This window comes from Ictidomys tridecemlineatus, chromosome 3 (assembly GCF_052094955.1).
Source record: "Ictidomys tridecemlineatus isolate mIctTri1 chromosome 3, mIctTri1.hap1, whole genome shotgun sequence".
Classification (NCBI taxonomy): Eukaryota; Metazoa; Chordata; class Mammalia; order Rodentia; family Sciuridae; genus Ictidomys; species Ictidomys tridecemlineatus.
The window spans coordinates 213,591,930-213,610,435 of record NC_135479.1 but is presented as its reverse complement, the minus strand read 5'-3'; the positions used below and the strand labels follow the sequence as shown (position 1 = coordinate 213,610,435).

Below are 18,506 nucleotides of genomic sequence, written 5' to 3'. Positions count from 1 at the left end.
CCTGACCCTAACCCAAGGGCAAGGGGCAGGGGCCTGCTGAGAGTGGATGCCCAGCGAGCTGCCAGCAACCGTCTGGCCAGTTCCTATCTCCTTTGGCCTGAAATGACCTGCTGGGCTTCTAAATATGTAACTGGCACTTTGGTGGCATGTTAGCGAATAGGCTTTTATAGAAGGGACAGAAAAGGAAAGAGGGAAGCTATACTCAGAGCAAGGCTAGTTTCAGATGAGGACATCAGGACAAGGGCCTGTGGTCCGGATTCAGAGGAGAAGGTCAATCAATCTGTAGGAACATCAGGAGCTGCAGCCAGGTGGACATTAAGATGTGATTTTTAAACACTGTAAACTCAGCAGTCAATACAGACTAAAGCATTTTTGATTGCATTAGCCAGTGCTCACACTCCCCAAGATCCAAAGAATACGAAGCACTAGATAGCAGCTTCCCTCTATTAATGTTTCAACCACCACAAATAAATTTCCCCAGAAAATAAAGAAAAAATTATGTTGATATATTTAGCCTTTAAGCAATTTGATTTAAAAAGAAAATAGCTTATTTCTAGGATTAAAACCAGGTCTGAACTGGCCCTGGATGCTCAGTATAGTTAGTTAAGTTGCAGGGATGAGGGTCTTCTGGAAGAATCCTGAAGGAGAAGGGAGGGTAAAGACCCGGGTGCTGGCAGGAGCCTCCCAGTGCCACAGAAGAGCAGCAGCTCAGCAGCTCTGTGCCTCATCTGCAAGGCGGGAGGGCGGGGCGCCTGCGTATGCTCTTCCTCTCTCCCTCACCTGCTCTTGGGTCTGGGGTGCAGCTCACATCCACCCCTGCGTGCTCCCTGCCGACCCCTCGAGGCGCAGGACCTGTGGGCTCCTGCCCTGCATCCTGCACCATGCCACCTGTTGAGGGCAGCCCCTGGGAACAGAGAGCTCCGGCTCCCGGCCCTCCTCCAGCACGCTCACTCCTCCACCTCTGCTCACTTCCCATCTGTCCCCACCTCCCCTCCCCCCAGCAGGGAACAGTGCTGGGGACACCTGGAAACAGCTGTTGAACGAGTGAATCACTTTCACATTTGATTTACGACATAAAATGGGTTTAGCCTAGTAGCCAAAGAAGGCCAAGCGGGCAAGCCCAAGCTTTACTGGTGAAACTCCGAGGTCCAAGTTGTAAAGACCCTGGAAGCTGGTGGCACACCCAGGGGAATGGGCGGCCCTGTGGCTCGAAGGACCTTACGGCCTGCAGCCCGCGCTGCGCTGCGCGACTCACCAGAGGCCGGCTCTTCTCGCCGTGCAGGGCTGGCCTGTGGAGTCTGAACCTGTCCACTGTGCTCTCGTAGCCTTTGGAGTGCTGGGAGGAAAAATGTAGTTAGAGCAATTATTCAAGCAACAGCCAGAAATTCAGCTACCTTTACCGTGGCAAGGATACTTCCTGTCCCCACAAAAACATGACACAGAGAAAATACGAGAAACAGTTCAAATAAAGCAATGGGCCGAAGAGGAGTTCAATTTCACCTCCAGAGTCTCGGGCCACAGCAGGTGGAAATAAACTCCTTTCTTAAAGAACAGACGGAGACGCAGGGGTGAGGGAGGGACACCCGCTGAGGGCCCCGTGGGGACTCCGGGGTCACCCAGGCTCAGGAGCTGACACCAGGCTGTGCCCACCTGCACCCAGGGGCTGTGTGCAGAGCCCCTGGTGACCTTGAGCAGGGCCCAGGTGGTGTCCCAACCTCTCCTGGTGAGGTTTTATCCTTCCTGTTCAGCCACACTCTGAATGAACTTCCTTAACGCTGAGGGATTGTTCTCCACGCAGTGGGATGTGATCCACACTGTCCGAATCGTCACAGTCACCAAGACAAAGAGGCCCGGGCACCTCGACCTCTGGCTCTGGGTCAGCTAGAGGGAAGGAAGCTGCCAGCCCTGGATGCCACCCAGGAGACCTGCTATGGGGGCCGGGCAGCATCCCAGGGGTCTAGAGACGAGCTGGCTGGAGCCGCTGTCACTGTCAGGTGGACCGCCGGACCCCAGCCGCATGCAGGGCTCTGCGGACCCCCATCTGAACCGTAGCGATAGCCCTTCTGAGGAAGCCTGGGCTTAGTGCCTGCAAGGGAAATGTCCAGGTCAGGCAAGGACCTGGTGTGTCCCCTCACCAGGCCAGGCAGAGGCAGAGGCTGGCCTGCTCTCAAAGCCAGCATGCATGTACGTCCTCTTCCCCCTGGACAAAGCCCAGGCCTTTCAGTCAGGGACACGGGCTCAAGGCAAAGCCCTTCCCACAGCCCCTCTGCAGCTCTGGGGGACAGCAAGGTGCAGCAGTGAGGAGCATTGAGGAAGTGTCCGGGAAGGGAAGGGGCCTGCCCTCCTCCCACTGGCTAGGACACAGATGACACAGCTGGAGTCCAGCCCCCATCTGGACTGACCACCTGCTCATTCACTCAACAGTTATTAAGCTTCCACTTTGTGCCAGGCACTGTTAGGACTGCCCGGGGTGGACCATCTTGGCCTGTAACCCATGCCCAGGGGTACAGCAGCGGCAGGAGCCTGCGTCCCTCGGCTCACCCTGGGCGGCTGACTTGGTGAGGCAAGACAGAAGTACCTCTCCACCTGGTTTTGGTAGAAGGCTGTGCGTTTCCCTTCTGCTTGGAGATAACAGCATTAAATCTGTCAAAGCCCTAACACGGGCCCTAGATTGGGGTCCCTAACAGATGCCATAAACCTAAATAACACAGAGAGCAGGATGAACCGGAAGGACCAGTCCCAACACTCCTCAGCAGCAGGAGGCCCAGGCAGAGACACATTTCCTTCATTAGCATCCTCGGACTTGAGGCAGACAGGAAAACCCCCAGCCTCTAATTCACAGCTCTTGTGATTCAGTTGAAAGGGAAACTGGTTGGGAAATTCAGTTCTGGGCTGGACCATGGCTACCAGGTTGCAGGACATGGGGACAGAGGAGCATGCTAGAAGCACCCGGGGAAGTGGCCATGAAGCCCCCGATGGGGGTGACTCCACAGGACAAACACGCTTTCCTCAACAGAAGCCACTCAACGGAGGAAAACTACAAATGAAAAATAAACACAGCCACTTATCAATGAGAGGCGCCAGGGACATGCTGGCCCAGGGGCGGTCAGGCCAGGCTTGGACCTGTTTAAGCACCACACAGAACCCCGCGTGCCACAGCCGGGGGTCTGAGCGCTGACGGGTGTGGTAACAGAGAGCACCTGGGCCTTAAACCCCACGGCAGCACCAGGAGGCGGCGCGGTGAGGGCATTGCTCAAGCTCAACTCAGAGTTCACAGCCACCACCGCGCCCATCTCACAGCAGATCTGTCGCCTTCAGGAGCAGACCCTCCTGTCCCCAGGCCCTGCCGCCCTGCGCCATCTGCTCTCCGTTCCTGAGTTGGCTCTTCTGTGCATTTCACACGGGGGCTGGGGGGTTCACCGTGGAGTGTGTGGGTGCTCAGCTCCAGCTGCCCTGCACCCTGTGCTCTATCCGGCTGCCCACCAGCCGGCACACTGCGGCTGCGACCATGGTGTGGCTACTACACATCATGCCAGTAACCTTCGTGAGCCAGCTCGATGGAGGACACGTGCTCTCTCCCTGGGGACATTCTGGGGACTGGCACTGCTGCCACACGCAAGCCTACACCTGACTCTTCAAGGAACGGCAGGGCTGGTCCCCGCGCGAGGCCATTCACACCTGCACTGCAGTGAGCTCCCACCCCAGGGACACGTTTTGTCTGTCGCTGATCCCAGCCATCCCGTGGGGTGTGGATGCACCCCAGTGGTTCTGAGCACATTTTCCTGATGGCTGGTGATGCTCAGCAGCTATTTGTGTGTTCATGGACCACTTGTATACCTTCCTAGGAGAAATGTCTGTTTGGATCCTTGGGCCACTTTTTAACTTGGTTGTCTTTTTTTTTTGGTACTAGGATTGAACCCAGGGGCACTTTGCCACTAAGCCCCAGCCCCAGCCCTTTTAATCTTTTGAGATAGGGCTTTGCTAAGTTGCTGAGGCTGGCTTTGAACTTGCTACCCTCTGGCTGCAGCCACCAAGTTGCTGGGACTAGAGGTGTGCACCCCCGTTCCTGGCTAACTGGCTTGTCGTTCGATTCCTGGTTTTTAACAGCTCTTTATAGATGCAGGTACAGTCCCTTAACAGACATGATTTGGAAATATTTCCCTCCCTGTCCTGTGGAGCTGTGCTTTCACTTTCTGGGTGGTTCCCTTGGAATGATGCAATTTTAATTCTGTGTGTGGCTTGGGTGTGCCCCGTCGGCGCTGCCTGTTGAAGTCCAGCTCCACCTCAAGGTATCTGAGTGTGGAACCTGGACCTAACTGTGCTGTTTGGAGGAGGGGCCCGGGAGGGGTGACTGGGGCGAGATGAGGCCATCGGGCGGAGCCCCACAACTGAATCCCGATGGCTTCCCGAAGACTCCTACACAGGTAGGCTGACCCTCGCCCTGCCTGGTGCTGCGGTATCTACCAGCAGGAAGGCTGCTGCCAGAGACAGCCCTCGACCTTGCACCCCAGAGCCAAGGGCACTAATAACCTCTTTCTTAACACTCACCCGGCCAAGTATTGTGTTATTCACAACAGAAACGGGACAGGTACACCCCTGCACTCTTGGCGTCACAGCCGAGGGCACACCAGGAGGTGGCCCGCGGAGAGGGTGAGGGCAACCGGGCTCCATGCGAGCTCAGTGCACTGCTCAGAGGAGGCTTGGCCTGAAGTCATGAAGACGCACTCCTTGTTTTCTGCCAAGGGTTTCGCTCCTATTTAGGTCCCGGGTCCACTTTAACTTATGGTGGGTGCCTCTGTCCCGGCGCCTGTGTTGTGATGACCCTCACCCGCTGGACACCCAGTGCTCCTGTCACATCGACTGCCCGTCAGGACAAGGTCCTCTCTGGCTTCTCAGTCCCGCCCACGGTGTGTCTGCCCCGTGCTGACACTGCCGCTCAGTTCCGGCAGCTCTGCAGGGAGCACTGCAATCAGGCCGCTTGTTCTTCCAACTTTGTTCTTTTTCCAGACTGTTTTGGAAATCCTAAAGTCCATCCTATAACTATTTTAACATTTTTAGGTTTTTAAGTTTCCATAACAAAAACTTTAAAATATTGGAAAAAATAAGGACCCTACCATGAAATAACACCTCAGAACACAGCTCCCTCAGAGCCAGGCAGTTCAGAGGTCTTCCTGGTGGCCCGCTTCCTACCTACCTCCCGCCACGCAGAGGAACAGCACTCTGGGTGGGCCAGGCTGCCTCCCCCCTTGCTGAGGCCCTCAGGACTGTGTGGCAGGACGGGGCACTCAGTGGGACATGTTCTCAGAAGAGGGAGTGCTGGCCGTCTGCAGAAGCTGATGCATTGTCCCCAGAATCACGCCAACTTCTCCATGACCCAGTGAGCAGCCCCAGGGACGGGGGGGGGGGGGGGGGAGCGGGGAGCCATGCCCTAGGACCAGGCTGTCCCATGCCCTGCGGGCACCTGGGCTCCATGCGAGCTCAGTGAACTGCTCAGAGAAGATTCGAAGAGCAAAATAAAGCAGAGGTGGCAGCCCCGGTGCACGCACACGGCGGGAGAAGAGCCTCCGGGGGCCCAGGCCTGCTCTGCGGACTCCTAGGGGCTGGCTCCGGGGAAGACAGGCCCTTCCCCAAGCCCCTGCCCTGCCTGTCCACGTTTCCCATCCCCAGGCCAGACACCACTGTGGGAAAGGCCCGGCCAGGTGGAGGGGAGCCCGCGTGCGCCCCCCAAACTCGGCATGAGTCTCCACAAGCCCCAGACCCCGAAACCCAGGCCACGGCAGGAAGATGGCTTCAGCAACGTCTTCTGGTGACTACAGTTTCAAAAGCCATACTAGGTTTAATCTTCCAGAAGGTAGTGGCTCTCAAATTCATTTTCTTATTTTTTTTGTTTGTTTGTTTAGTAAAACACCAGAACCCTTTGTTTCAAATGAACTGAAGGCGGAAGCCCTACCAGTCTATTAACAATGGGCGGGAAGGGAGCTCTGGCGCCCTCTCCTGCACGAGGCCAGGACTGCGGCAGGACAGGACAGAGAGCAGAGGGTGAAAAGGACTTCCTGCCCAGTGAAATGTCCACTGAGAGCCACCAGGCCAGGCCAGGACATGTGCTGCCTTGTGCCTGGAGAGGTCTTTGCAGGGGGAGTGTGAGGAGTGATCTGAAGCACAGAGGGCTCTGGGGAGGAGCACGGAGGGCCAGGCAGGTGGAGGTGACAAGAGCGTGTCCGCACCCCGCCCCCCCAAACCCATGCTAAGAGCAGAACCGACAGGATTGCACAGGTGGCGTGGAGGCCAGAGGGGCTGGACGAATGCGAGTGTCTGTCTGTGGGTGGTCAGGGGCCCTGGGCCAAGATGGGCAATGCCAAGATTAGTGAGTCTATGGGGCTAAATCGAGAGTCTACTCTGGCTGTGCTAGGTCTGAGGGGACAACCAGATGGTTCCATGGGAAGCTCAAGTGGACAGTGACATCAACGACCATGGAGCTCAGGGACGACGGTGTCAACGCACAACGACTGCTTGGAGCAGCGTGTGAGGCTCTCCTGCAGCGGAAGGTACACAAGGGCCAAGCAGGCTAAGGAGCGGGCTCTGCAGAGGGGCCACAACACTGCCCAGGCCATCCAGTCAGTGTGCCACCAGAAAACCAGCAAGGTGAGGTGACCACGACAAGTCCAAGGAGAGTGGCTCATGGAGGGAGGACAGCCCAGCCAAACAGCTCAAGTTGGGTGAGAGAGGTAATGCCCACCCCACATGACCAGATGCTGCTGGCACCTTGGTGGCCAGTTCAGTGGAACGGTGGGGGCCCGAGGAGAGAAGGGGACTGGCCTGGAGCAGGACAGAAGGCCAGAGGCCTTTCTTTTAAGATGGCAGTTCATACCACAAGACGCGCCAGGAGTGGTGTGGTATGGTATGGGAGTGGGGCTGGAGGTGGGGGGACTGCAGGAGCCCGCCCCCAGGCCAAACAGGGGAGGGGACAGGAGCCAAGAGGCTGGCCCAAGGCGAGACAGTGACTCAAGAGGGCAGCGGACATGGCAGGGAGGCAGCAGGGTGCGTGCCCTGCTGCAGGGCCGATGGTCACCAGGACAAGGGCCACGTGCAACTAACCTGACCAGGAGCGCTCAGTGTGCTGGGCAGTCCCGGGGCCCTCTGGGGGTGAGCTAACCAGCTCACCTGAGTCTTTTTCTCCACTCACGCAGACCCCAGCCCCAGGGCAGAGCCAGGAGGTGGCCCCTCCTGGAGAAGCTGTGCCAGGCCCCTGCCCCTGGCTCCCTCAGTGAGGAATCCAGAGTGCACCAGATGGACACAGCCATGGCCAGTCCAGAGAGAACCAGGCCTGGGGTGAGGACACCGGCCAATAGCACCTAGGTCCAGAAGGTGACCAGAACTGGAGTGAGCCTTACCATGGACAGGGTGGAGGAGCATCTGATGTCCTTCGGATCTGAAAGAGCAGAGAGGAGGACAATGTGAGCAATGCTGCCCACACGCAGGATGGACCAGAGCGGGACCGTGGCCATGCTCCGTGCAGGGCCAGAGGCTGGGCGGCACTGCTCCACGGGAATGGCAGCCGCACTTCCACCGAAGGCACCCACAGGGATGTGCTCCCCTGCAACACCTCACCCTGTGCATCCCAGGGCACCACCGCACGCCCGACTCCCAGGAGCGTTTCAGAGGGAGGACAGGCGCCACCTGGGCTCCCACTCCAACAACCATCAGGAAAAGACACGGCTGCGGTCACAGCTCGGGAGGTGAGGGTGCAGCTGGCCAGCCCCTCCCAGCGTCCCGCCTCTTCACGCTCTGCTGGCCAACTGTCGGAAGCACAATCTGAACCTCAGCGGTGGACACTCGGGCTGGCTGCAGGGACCCAGGGTGGACCAACACTGCCTTAAGAAGCTAAGCACATTTTCCAAATGCACATTGTGTCTGTAGGAGAAGACAGCATTTATAACTGACGCTTGTTTTTGTGGTGCCCGAGATGGACCCAGGGCCTTGAGCTACATCCCCACCACGTTTTGTCTTTTAAGAGATTGTGTAAGTGGAAAATATTTAAGTGAAACTCAGAAGAACATACCCCAAGGACCCAAGGTGTCCGTGGCTGAGTCAGAGAAAATCAGCGTAGAGAAGCCAGCAGGGGCCATGCCAGCTCTGCCACTGAGCAGCTGCTGGACCTTGGGTGGGCCACTCAGCCCTGCCTTGGAACGCTCTGCTTTCCAGGAGAGCTGTGTGAGCACTGCCCGGGGCAGGCATCGGGCTGACCTCTGCAAGAGGTGCCAGAGACGAAGGCTCCATTCTGAGAAGAGGAGCAATGTCACCTCCAGATTCTAACACAAGAGGTGGACCCGGCCAAACCCAGCAGCAGAGGACAGCAGGGAAGTCACCCAGGGAGCCGTCCTGCCAGAGGAGGGGCCTGTGGCCCGCGCCAGGCCCTGGAGGCAGCCTGGCCAGAGCAGGGGAGGCAGAGGGGCTGCAGGGGCAGTGAGATGAGCCTGGAGGCCCTGGGGAGGTGGGAGATGGGAGCAGACCCAGGAAGTGCCTGAGGGTGCGAGGTGGGGCAGGGGGAGGAGTGGTTCCTGGGGAACAGGAACAGTGAGCGCTCAATGGCCCTCACGGAACTTCAGAACTTCCTAGTGATGACTAAAAGCCTAGATTATGTGCAAGAAAACCCCCTTGGAACTGGGGGAATTGACCGTGGAGAGAGGAGGAAGCAAAACCGAGTGGGACTTGGGCCCTGCAGCATGGCCTCCTTCCCCTGGGTCCCAGGACAGCCTGTCAATCCAGTGGCGCTTCCCTCCCAGAGCCGAGGAGAACAGAGGAGGCCAGAGCTCTGAGGGGCCAGCGCACCACGTCGGTCTAGCCAAACCCCCCAGGAGCCCGCAAGGCCTGTGCTGTGCTCAAGGCCCAGTGGCCCGGACAGTGGAGACAGCGATTCTGCCCCAGCGTAGACGAGGGAGGAGCAAACAGGGCCCCAAGACCTGGCAACAGTGGGTGAGGTGGCCCAGCAGGTCACAGGAGGGGTGCGGGGCAGTCCTCCTGCATGACCTGCCCCGCCTCATGCTGCGGGGGTGGAGGCTCATGAAAAGGACACTCCTGTTTAATCACCAAAGGCCAAACCAGAGCTTCCGGTCTCGGCACCCTCCTGAGCAGGACAACACCCGTCCAGGATGACTGAGCCTGGGGTGCCACCGAGGTCCTGGGCCGCGTAGGCATCAGCATACACTCCTCCTGCCCCAGAACTGACCCTTTCACCCACTGAGGACTAGAGGACAGAGCCAGCTCGGAGGGGCGTGGGTATGGGCAGCCTTTCCTGACGCCAGTGGCGTGCCATTAGTTAGCTGCCACACACTGGCACGCTGGACAGCAGGTCAGAAGGCCTGCCTGTGCCACAGGACACTGCCTGGCCAGCCGGACGCCTGCTGAAGTGGCTGAGCATGGACACAGGATGGGCGGGGCCGGGTGGGGGAGGGGCATGCCGATGAACTCGACATCTGAATTTTCCTTTCCATTTTTGTCCACATAGAAGCAGCCTGGTCCCGGAGCCTCAAAACCCTAACTTGGTTGGAAGCTGGATATTTTAAAAATTAAAAGGTTAGTTTTGGAGCCAGACACAGTGGTGCACGCCTGTAATCCCAGCGCTTAGGAGGCTGAGGCAGGAGGATCACAAAGTTTAAAGCCAGCCTCAGCAACTTAGCAAGGCCTTAAGCAACTCAGTGAGACCCTGACTCTAAATAAAAAAATTTTAAAAATGTGGCTCATGGGTTAAGCAGCCTCAGTTCAATCCCTGGTACCAAACAAACAAACAAGGTTAGGTTTACCAACAACAACGAAAAGTGAGAAGTAAAGAGAAGACACATGCATTTTGTGTTAGATGAGCTGGCATCTGGAGTGCCCAGCCCAGGCAGAGAAACCTAACTTGCGCCCCGTGCCTGGGGAGGTCACAATGGGCCTGTCCTGCCACGTGAGCTCTCTATGCTGGTATTCTGCTTCAAGTCAATCAAAGAGCTAAGTGCCAAACATCTACCAGAACAGCTTGCAAGGCTAGAACAGCTGGCATCTCTGTCAAGCCTGATCGTTCAAATCCTCGTCCTGCCGGATCTCTACTTAGAAAATCACTTTCAAAATCAGTTAGATGAAAAGCTTAGTATTGACTCTGGAATGGAAAGTCTTGGTTTTCCGGTAGATACTCCAGTAATTAAGACATCCAGCCTTAGGTCATGCCATGGTTTATAGCGTTGTTCTAGATACAGCTTATCACAAAGCAAATAAGCCGGCAAGGTCCACCGCCATTTGTGGAGGAAAGGCTGGGGTGAGCAGGGGCAGCCACGTTGGCTGGCCTCCCCCAGGCCTGAGTGCCGTGGCAGCCTGAGGAGGAGGAGAGTCCTGGACACTATGCCTGAGGCCGAGGGAGGAGGCAGGGGCAGGAGGGCAGAAGGAGGGATTTCTACAATGGTCACCCCGGAAACCAGGAAACGGTGGGAGATCCAGCAAGACCAGGAGGGGGCTGGGCACCGGGTAGGCCTGTATATGAACAGGAAGTCTCATGAGCCAGGGGACAGCAGTGTGAAGGTGCATGCAGGGAGCTGGGCGGCAGCCCACACCCACCTTGCCCCTGCCCCTCCAGGCAGGTGAAGCTGAGACCCTCTCCGAGCCGCCCCCAGGGCCAGGCATACTTACGCTCAATGAGGAAGAGGAAGCACACTATCCCCATGGCTGCCACGATGGCCCCAGGCACGATGAAGGACAGGCCCCAGCACGTGGACACCCAGTAGCCAGCAATCAAGGAGCCCAGAATGTTGCCCACCGAGGTGTGGGAGTTCCAGACGCCCATGATCAGCCCTCGCCTGCAACACAAGGCCAGCACAGTGAGGTGCCCAGAAGCTGGGCTGGTCCTGGTGCAGGGCGCCTGAGTGGGTAGGGAGAGCCTTCCCCAGGGCGCAGGACCAAGAGGCCGACCAGACAACCCGGCTTTCATTCTGCCACAGGCTACACAACGACACACTCCATTTCTCTCTCAGAGCTTCTTTATTCTACAACTAAAAAGAAGAAAGAGGCCCTTTCCTGAAATTCTTAGAAGGACCAAGATTTAACTCCACAGGCTCAACCCAGACTCAGGAGGAGCCATCGGGTAAGGAAAGCTGGGATGCCGCAGGCCAGGTGCCTGGAGCATGTGCCTCGCCAGCTCCCTTCCTCCCTAACGAACTGCAGCCTGGCTGTGCTGTCCGTTCACGTGGACATCTCCAAGTGACCCTGCGCTGCAGTCAAGTCACCAGAGCTGGGCCCCAGCCCTGTTTCTGATGCACTGGGTGACCTGGGTCAGGACTTCTCCAACTGCCACGTTAAAATGGAAATTTGGCATCCAAACAGCTGGATGGGTCCCTGGACTCTGCATTTCCCACGGCTCCTGGAAGGCTGGGTGAGGCTACATCCAGGGGGTGGCCATGAGAGTGACCACGGGTGTAGTCCAAATGACACACACTGGAACCACCCACACAGCCAGAGGTGGGGCTCTACCCACTGACGGTGTAGCCCTCACCTTGGACTTCAAGGTTCCAACCATCTTACTTTAAAGAAAGTTGGGAAGCGAGTGGTCTGGTTTCCATCAGCATATTTTAAACATAGGCCCCGTGGGGAACGGCTGCATTTTCTCACCTTCCTTTCCCAAACCAGTTGCTGAGGCAGGTGACAACGCTGGGCCAGCCGGTGGTCTGCACCAGTCCGTTGAGGATCTGCAGGGAGAGAGAGGAGGCATGAGCATGTGCGGTCCCTCAGGTGGGCTCCCCCAGCTGCCGCACCCTTCCCCTGGGTCTTGGGACACTGCAGGGGCCTCTCGCAAAAGCAGACAACACCTTGTTTCCTCTGTGCACGCGCCTTGGCAGCCAAAGTTGTATTTTTTTAGTGCTGGGAGCGGGCCCAGAGCCTTGTGCATGCTAAGTACGCACTCTACCACCCGTCTACACCGCAGCCCTTAAACACAAAGTTAAAATTTCATATTTATAATGTTTAAGTTATAAGATTTAAAGCATATATACGTAGTTTCTATATGTAGGATACCTATATAAATGTAGTTTAAAATATATTCGGTTTAAACTCTCTATGTATATATTTTAGGTGAGACTTCCAACGTGCACATCGTGGAAATGTTAGAGTAGTAGGGAAGAGCAGGAAGCGCCAGGCAGGACACTGCCAGGAACAGCTCCCGCTCACAGCTCAGGGCTGAGCTTCCCCGGCTCTGTGCAATCTAAAAATTTTATGAAGAGAGAAAATGCTTCTTCTTTTTATAGAACTGTTTATGAATCGTACCATTAAGAGGCTTAGAAAGGCCCATCTTCCCTCCCTGTGCCGCAAGACGGCTGCTAGCCTCTGCAGGGACCACACTGCACTCAGCGCCTGGGGAGCACTCCTGTCCCCGTGATTTCATGAAGGGACTTGGGGCATGTACTGGTGCTGGACACTGGGACACCCTCTAAGGCCCCAGGAGTCAAGTCCAGCCCGGTGCCGCCCATCGACCTGCAGCTGCCCTGCCTGGCCAGGCTCCGCCTTCACCCTGAACACACGGGGACTCTGGAAACTGCTTTTCCTTCCTTCCAACTTTCTGTATCATTGTGGCCCAAGGGCTCTGCCTCTGAGGACTCGACCACCCACAGGGCCAGCCCGCAGCCAGGCCTGGACGAGCTCCTGCAGTTGCTGACATGGGAGTGAGCACGTGCCCTGTCTGAGGGATGCAGGTAATCTGGAGGTGACTGACGCCCACCAGAGTGTGGGCAGCTTCTGAGCAAACCCCTGCCGTTTCACAGAAGGGACCTGAGCAGCTGTGGGTTCTGGTAACTGCAGGGGGTTGGGACCCCTCCCCACGGATGCTGGGAACGGCCGTGTGTGAGCATGAATCACTTTTGTAATTAAACAGCCAAACCTTTTGAAGTATCGTGGCAAAATCGTGAAAAACAGAATTAAATACAGTTTGCTTTGATGATTTTCTAACTCCCCGTGGAGAAGCCCAGAAGAACCACAGAACCAGAGGGGCGTCGCTATTCCCAGTGGGCAACACCACAGGACCGTGGGGAGCCTGGAGCCAGAGATTCCCGAGGTCCAGAGATCCCGGAAGGGGCCCAGAGAGAAGGGCAAAGCCAGGCCTCCGGTCCTCTTCAGGCCTCCCTCTCCTACACCGGCAGGATCCGCCCTTCCTCTCAAACCCCTGCCTGCTGCCAAGGCCCCCAAAGTCAGCCCGTCCGTCTCTGCTTGCCACACCCCATGTCCCCCACCTCCCAAGTGGTCAGAGGTCATGGGACAGAGCATCCCAAGTTTACCCGGGTCAGGGCAGAGTGACTCCGAAGAGCTCCATTTTAACTGCCCCGGCCTGTCACCGGAACCCCGACCCTTACCTGCGTGACCACGTAGAATCCGAAACTGTGGATGTTGTAGAAGTATCCCAACCCAAACAGGGAGGTGAAGGCCCCGCTGGCCAGCATCCCGAACGTCAGGTAGTACCTGATGGGCAGGCGCTCCCCGATTATGCCACTGAGGGGGGGAAGGAGAGGTGACGTCAGGCACTAGACACACCCTGCCCAGATGCCGCTGTGTCCCCCGGGTGCTGTGCGCTGCTCCCTGAGCTTCCAGAATTCGAAGCTCAGCGATTCCCAGGAAGCCTGGACACTGCTGTTCCCCGTAGAACGTTCACTCCCTCGGCCGGAAAGGCCATGGCAGACCTTGGGAGATGCCCCGTTTCTAGCAAAAGTCACTAACCGTCAAGTAACAAGTTCACACACTGTCACTCACCTGTGACACTGCCAGCTACACAAACAAAACTGGTCCTGCTAGTCGATCCCGCTTTAATACAAACAATGTCCACTCAACGAACAGAGTCATTTAAATCCCAACTGCCAAGCTACAGACGGACACCGTGGAAGGGGACAGTGACGCAGAGCCAGTCCCTCCCCCATGAATGTGCCAGGCTCCAGCCACCACCTCGAGCCACAGCGACCTGTGCCTGTGTCATCTTCTCACCCCACAGAGGAAGGTCTGAGGCCCAGGGTGGATGTCACTCATCCTCCAAAGCAGCGACAGGACTCGGGGACAAGAGCCAGCTTCCAGATGAGACCAACAGGCGTGAGTCCGGCACGTAAGGGGCACTCTACACAGACCACGATGGCGGTGGACGGTGTGGCAAGACTCAGGTCACGCCAGGGCGGGTGCCAAGCAGGCTGTGGCCTCACACTGCCTCATGTCACACTCTAGGATTTTACGGGGACTGTCCCTAAGGAGCTACAGTGTAACCTGAGTGAGTAAAAGGCCAGAGGCACCACAGGTGATGTGAGCCCCGTGCAGCCATTAAATGCCAGGGTCCCGCTTTACGTCACGTAACCACTCTAGGAATACCGCCGGGTGACCCCGCCTGCCCCTGGACTTGACCCAACATGACCTTTTACCACCAGAACCCAACGTCAGAGCGCTTCCTCCCGAGACGACCAGGCACACAGATCTACACAGGCCACGCGGACCACCTTCTCAGCACTGACTCGGAGGCAGCAAGAGGCCAAGTACATCCAGGTCAGCGTCGGCTGAGCAGGACCGACCACACAGACTCAGATCACTCCGGAGCTCCCGGGGGTGCTTCACCTTGCTTCCTTCAGAGGCTGGGAACATGTCCCAGAGAGGCTGGCTAGGCTGCCCAGAGGGCCCCGAGAGCAGGCGGTCAGCTGGGGCTTAGAGGCAGCCTGTCGTCTTGCTCCCCAACGCGGGGTCCATATTTGATGTCCACTTGAAAGGTTTTAAAGAGCAGGTCTGAAGGAGTGGACACCACTCCACATGATTACGTACTCACTCAGGGGTTCAGGCCCACTCTGCAGCTGCTGGACCTTCCAGGAGTGACCTGGGCCCATGGACATGCTGCATATGGATACACCAAACCAAGAAACACCCACTGCCGAGACCTTGGGTAGTGGCTCCACAGTCAGCTGAGCTGGCCACAGTGCCAGGCGGTCACACTAACCGGCCTGGCAGGGAGGCAGCGCACGCCCTGCCTCTGATCTGAGACCGCAGCGTGCATCTCACACTAGAGAGAGCTTCCTTGCAATGGCCTCACTGAGGAATTGGATGAAAAGTCATCTTTGCCATAAATAAGCAACAATAAAACCACCTTCCCCTTGTGCCAGGGCTTCTGAAGACAGCACCTTGGATTTGTGGGGCGAGAGGCACTGGGGTGAGGAGTCTCCTGCGTCTTACAGGATGTATAACCGCAACCCTGGTCTCTGTCCACAAATGCCAGAAGCACCTTCTTCCCTTCCTGTGACAACCCCAAATGTCACCAGACATTACTAAATGTCCCCTAGGGGACAAAATCACCCCTGGCTGAAAGTCGGATGTAAACACTGCTTTCTAGTAACCAAGAAAAGCACTCTGGCCTTGGGTCTTTAGAACTACAGATGGTTTGAATCCAGCAGAGCTGCAGTCTTCATAACATGAACACAAGTGACCGCTGAGGGTGTCTGGCCAGCTCAGGCCCCGAGCAGGCCCAAGGCCACACCACCCTGCCCTCTGGCTGGCCCCTGTCCTGCCGCACTGCATGCTGGGCTTCTGAATCCTAACAGAGCGCGCTACAGCGCTGAGCATGGGAACATCACAGACAGGGGCTGCGAAGGTGCTCACCGGGGCACTGGCCACCCCAGGGCTGAGCCAGGAGGGGCCTGGGTCTTGATCCCAGGATCTAGGGGGGCCACAGGGAAGGAGCTAATCGTTTACAGGCTTCCCTGAGGTTCTCAGAGCTCTGAAGATCTGCCGTGGGCAACAGCCTCTTGGCTCCAACACCTTAGTGCCTGCTATGTGCCCCACAGCCCCCGCTGGACTACTTAGGTCAGCCAGCCACAGCCTGTACCTGCGGGGCACCTAGTCCTTACCTAGGGCCAGGCCCTCACGGCCCTGCACTGTTCTGAGCCCCAGGGGGTCTACCAGCTTCGTCCTCACCAATTATAAGCAAGAACTATGATCTCCCCAGTTTTAAAGGAGAAACTAAGGCCCTAGTGCGGTCACTTGCCCAAGGCCACACTGTGGCAGGTGGTGAAGCAGGGGCTCATCTCCAAGCCTTGTCCCCACTCCAGCTGCAGCTGAATGTGGTGCTGCCCCTGGGGCTCTGATTCTGTTTGGGGCCACACTGGACACCCGGGGGAGGTGTCCACACAAGCTGCCTCAGCTGTCCCAACCAGAGAGTCACTTGGTCTGTGCACAGAGGGCAGCCACTGAAACCTCTGTGAGGATGCACTCTGCCAAGCATCCCACGGGGCCTCCAGTGTCCCTTGCTCTGTGACCACAGCCCAGGACCGGCAGGATTCACAGTACGTTCTGCCCACCAGGTCCAGGAAAGCTGACGGCCACCCACCTCTGTCCAGTTGATGGAAATCCTGGGACATGGCTCTGAGGTCCCACCTTGTGGACACAGTGCTGGACACTTGCTTTGGACTCATCCTTGCCTTAGGGAGATCCCAGGAGGGAAGCCACTGTGTGCAGGGCCCTGTCCCTCCCACTCCTGTGTACTTCCACGCACTGGGATCGTTTCCATACCACGTGGACCCGAAGCCCGGGGATGCGTCCGGCCACTCAAGCAGACCTACCTCAGGTACATCCCAATAGCATAGGCGCACAGGAAGGAGTAGTCCAGGGCCCCGAGCAGCTGCTGATAGTTGTTCTTATCTACACAGATTGGAAAATCAACAGGAAATGCTCAGCATAGCTTAGTTTAGTTCTGGAGCAGTGCTACAAAATACAAAACAACTGTTCTCGAAATCTAAATCCGGGGGTGCTCAGGGAGTAGGAGGGCTGGTTCTGAACACAGAAAGCTTGGTAGCCCAAACTGTGTTCAATTTTTTTGCAAAGAAAAATCAAGTGTCATATTTTCAAGTTATCCCTGAATATGCACCTTTTGGTTCAGACACGATCCCCACTGTTCCCGGGGGGCAGGTGCCAGGTCACCTGGTGTTTGAATGTCCCTGGCTTGACCTCAGCCTCCCACACCAGGTCCCAGTGCTTTCTCTCTTCTTCCCATTCACTTCCAAGTGGGACAAATGCAAAATATAAAAGATCTTTTAGGTTTCCTGAGCACTGGAGAACCGTTTCAGGGTGGCAAGTGCTGTCACCACAGACGTGGTGGCCACACTGTGATGACTGCTCTTTGCCAGGACAGGGCTGACATGGAGACACACTCACACCTGAGAACAGCATTCAAATCAGCAAGGCCGGAGAGCTGCGACAGGCCAGGCCCAGGGGTACCTGGACAAACGGGTGGGCTGACGCTCAACTCACCAAACGGGGCCCAGCCGCAGTCGGTCTCGTTGTCCGGGAGCTGGCGAGGGGGCCTGTGGCCGGCGCCGCTGCTCTGGCCACTGAAGCTGGGCTCAGCCTCACCCCCAGCACAGTGCTTATGCAGCTCACCCTGGGGAGAAGGCAGCACAGAGCAGGGCTAGTGTCCTCAGAGGCTCGGCCTGGGCCGTCCCTCGTCCTAGGGAACTGCCTCCTCAGGCAGAAATGAGGCCCACTGGGGAGGGTCTGGGGGCCTCGGGAGCCGCTGTGGGGAGGCTCACCAGCAGTCCCACTCCTACACACACGTGTCACTAACGAGCATGCACACAGCACCAAGGGGTCGGGGCTGAGGATGGCCTGCCATTCCCTTCACTGCCCACAAGGGAAGCAGCAGGTTCGTTTTGTCGGATGCAGACAACTGTACAACCACAAGAAAGAACACGCCCAGGCCGTGCCACAGGGAGGACGAGGCCCATAAACATGATATCAAGAAGCTCCCTCTGTATGATTCCATCTCCATGAAGAAAAGGCAGATGAGTGCTCAGGGCTGGCTGTGAGACTTGTGGTTCCCAGAGGACGGTCAAGGGGACGGGGACAGGGGGCCTTCAGGGAGCTGGACGGGGCCAGATCCCTGACCTGGGCGCTGCACACCCAGATGCAGGCCAAGGTTTGTCAGCCGGACACCCAACCCCTGTGCAGTTTACTATGGACAAATCATACCCCAGTTTTAAAATCGGGCCTGGGTGAGGAGGCCACCAGTCCACCATGGGGTCCTCAAGACCAGCAAGCAACCCTGGGGCCAAGGAGGGCGAGGTAGGGAGCTTGCCAAAGACTGGCAGGGAGAGCAGGCCACTCACTGTCCTGCTTCAGCGTCCCCCACTGCAGTCAGGCCGCTGCCCACTGGCACAACAGTCACTGAGATGGTGACGGTGAGCACCACGGCTTAGCACGGCCCTCGGGCTGCAGACCCGGGGACAGGCAAGTTGTGGTCAGGAGGCAGAGAGGGGACGTGGGCAGGGGCTTCCTGCCACATTCCCTAGAACAACCGTCACAGCTGGGGCCACCTGGTGGTGGGGAAACTGAGGAACAAGCAACTTGTCACAGGTGGCACCTCCCGGGTGGCCTCCGCACTCTCTCCTGTCCTGTGGCTTCTTTCATAAGAGCTCAGATGAACCAGTCCATCAGGGGTGGGCAAGGGCAGGAAAGAGGGGTCCTTGTGGTCAGGGAAGTGTCCC

At 57.3% G+C, this 18,506-nt stretch overlaps 1 protein-coding gene across 7 annotated transcripts in view; it reads right to left on the bottom strand.

Moving 5' to 3' along the window:
- The window catches only part of Slc37a1 (solute carrier family 37 member 1), a 65,153-nt gene that overhangs the window by 17,330 nt on the left and 29,317 nt on the right, over nt 1-18,506 (bottom strand). For all 7 annotated transcript variants that reach the window (XM_078044698.1, XM_078044699.1, XM_078044697.1 and 4 more), the window contains 7 exons: nt 17,275-17,404; nt 16,587-16,665; nt 13,365-13,500; nt 11,635-11,711; nt 10,660-10,826; nt 7,392-7,429; nt 1,256-1,336 (listed from right to left, as the gene is read on the bottom strand). In XM_078044698.1, the coding sequence (XP_077900824.1) occupies nt 1,256-1,336; nt 7,392-7,429; nt 10,660-10,826; nt 11,635-11,711; nt 13,365-13,500; nt 16,587-16,665; nt 17,275-17,404 (708 nt within the window). The remainder of the gene's footprint in view (nt 1-1,255; nt 1,337-7,391; nt 7,430-10,659; nt 10,827-11,634; nt 11,712-13,364; nt 13,501-16,586; nt 16,666-17,274; nt 17,405-18,506) is intronic.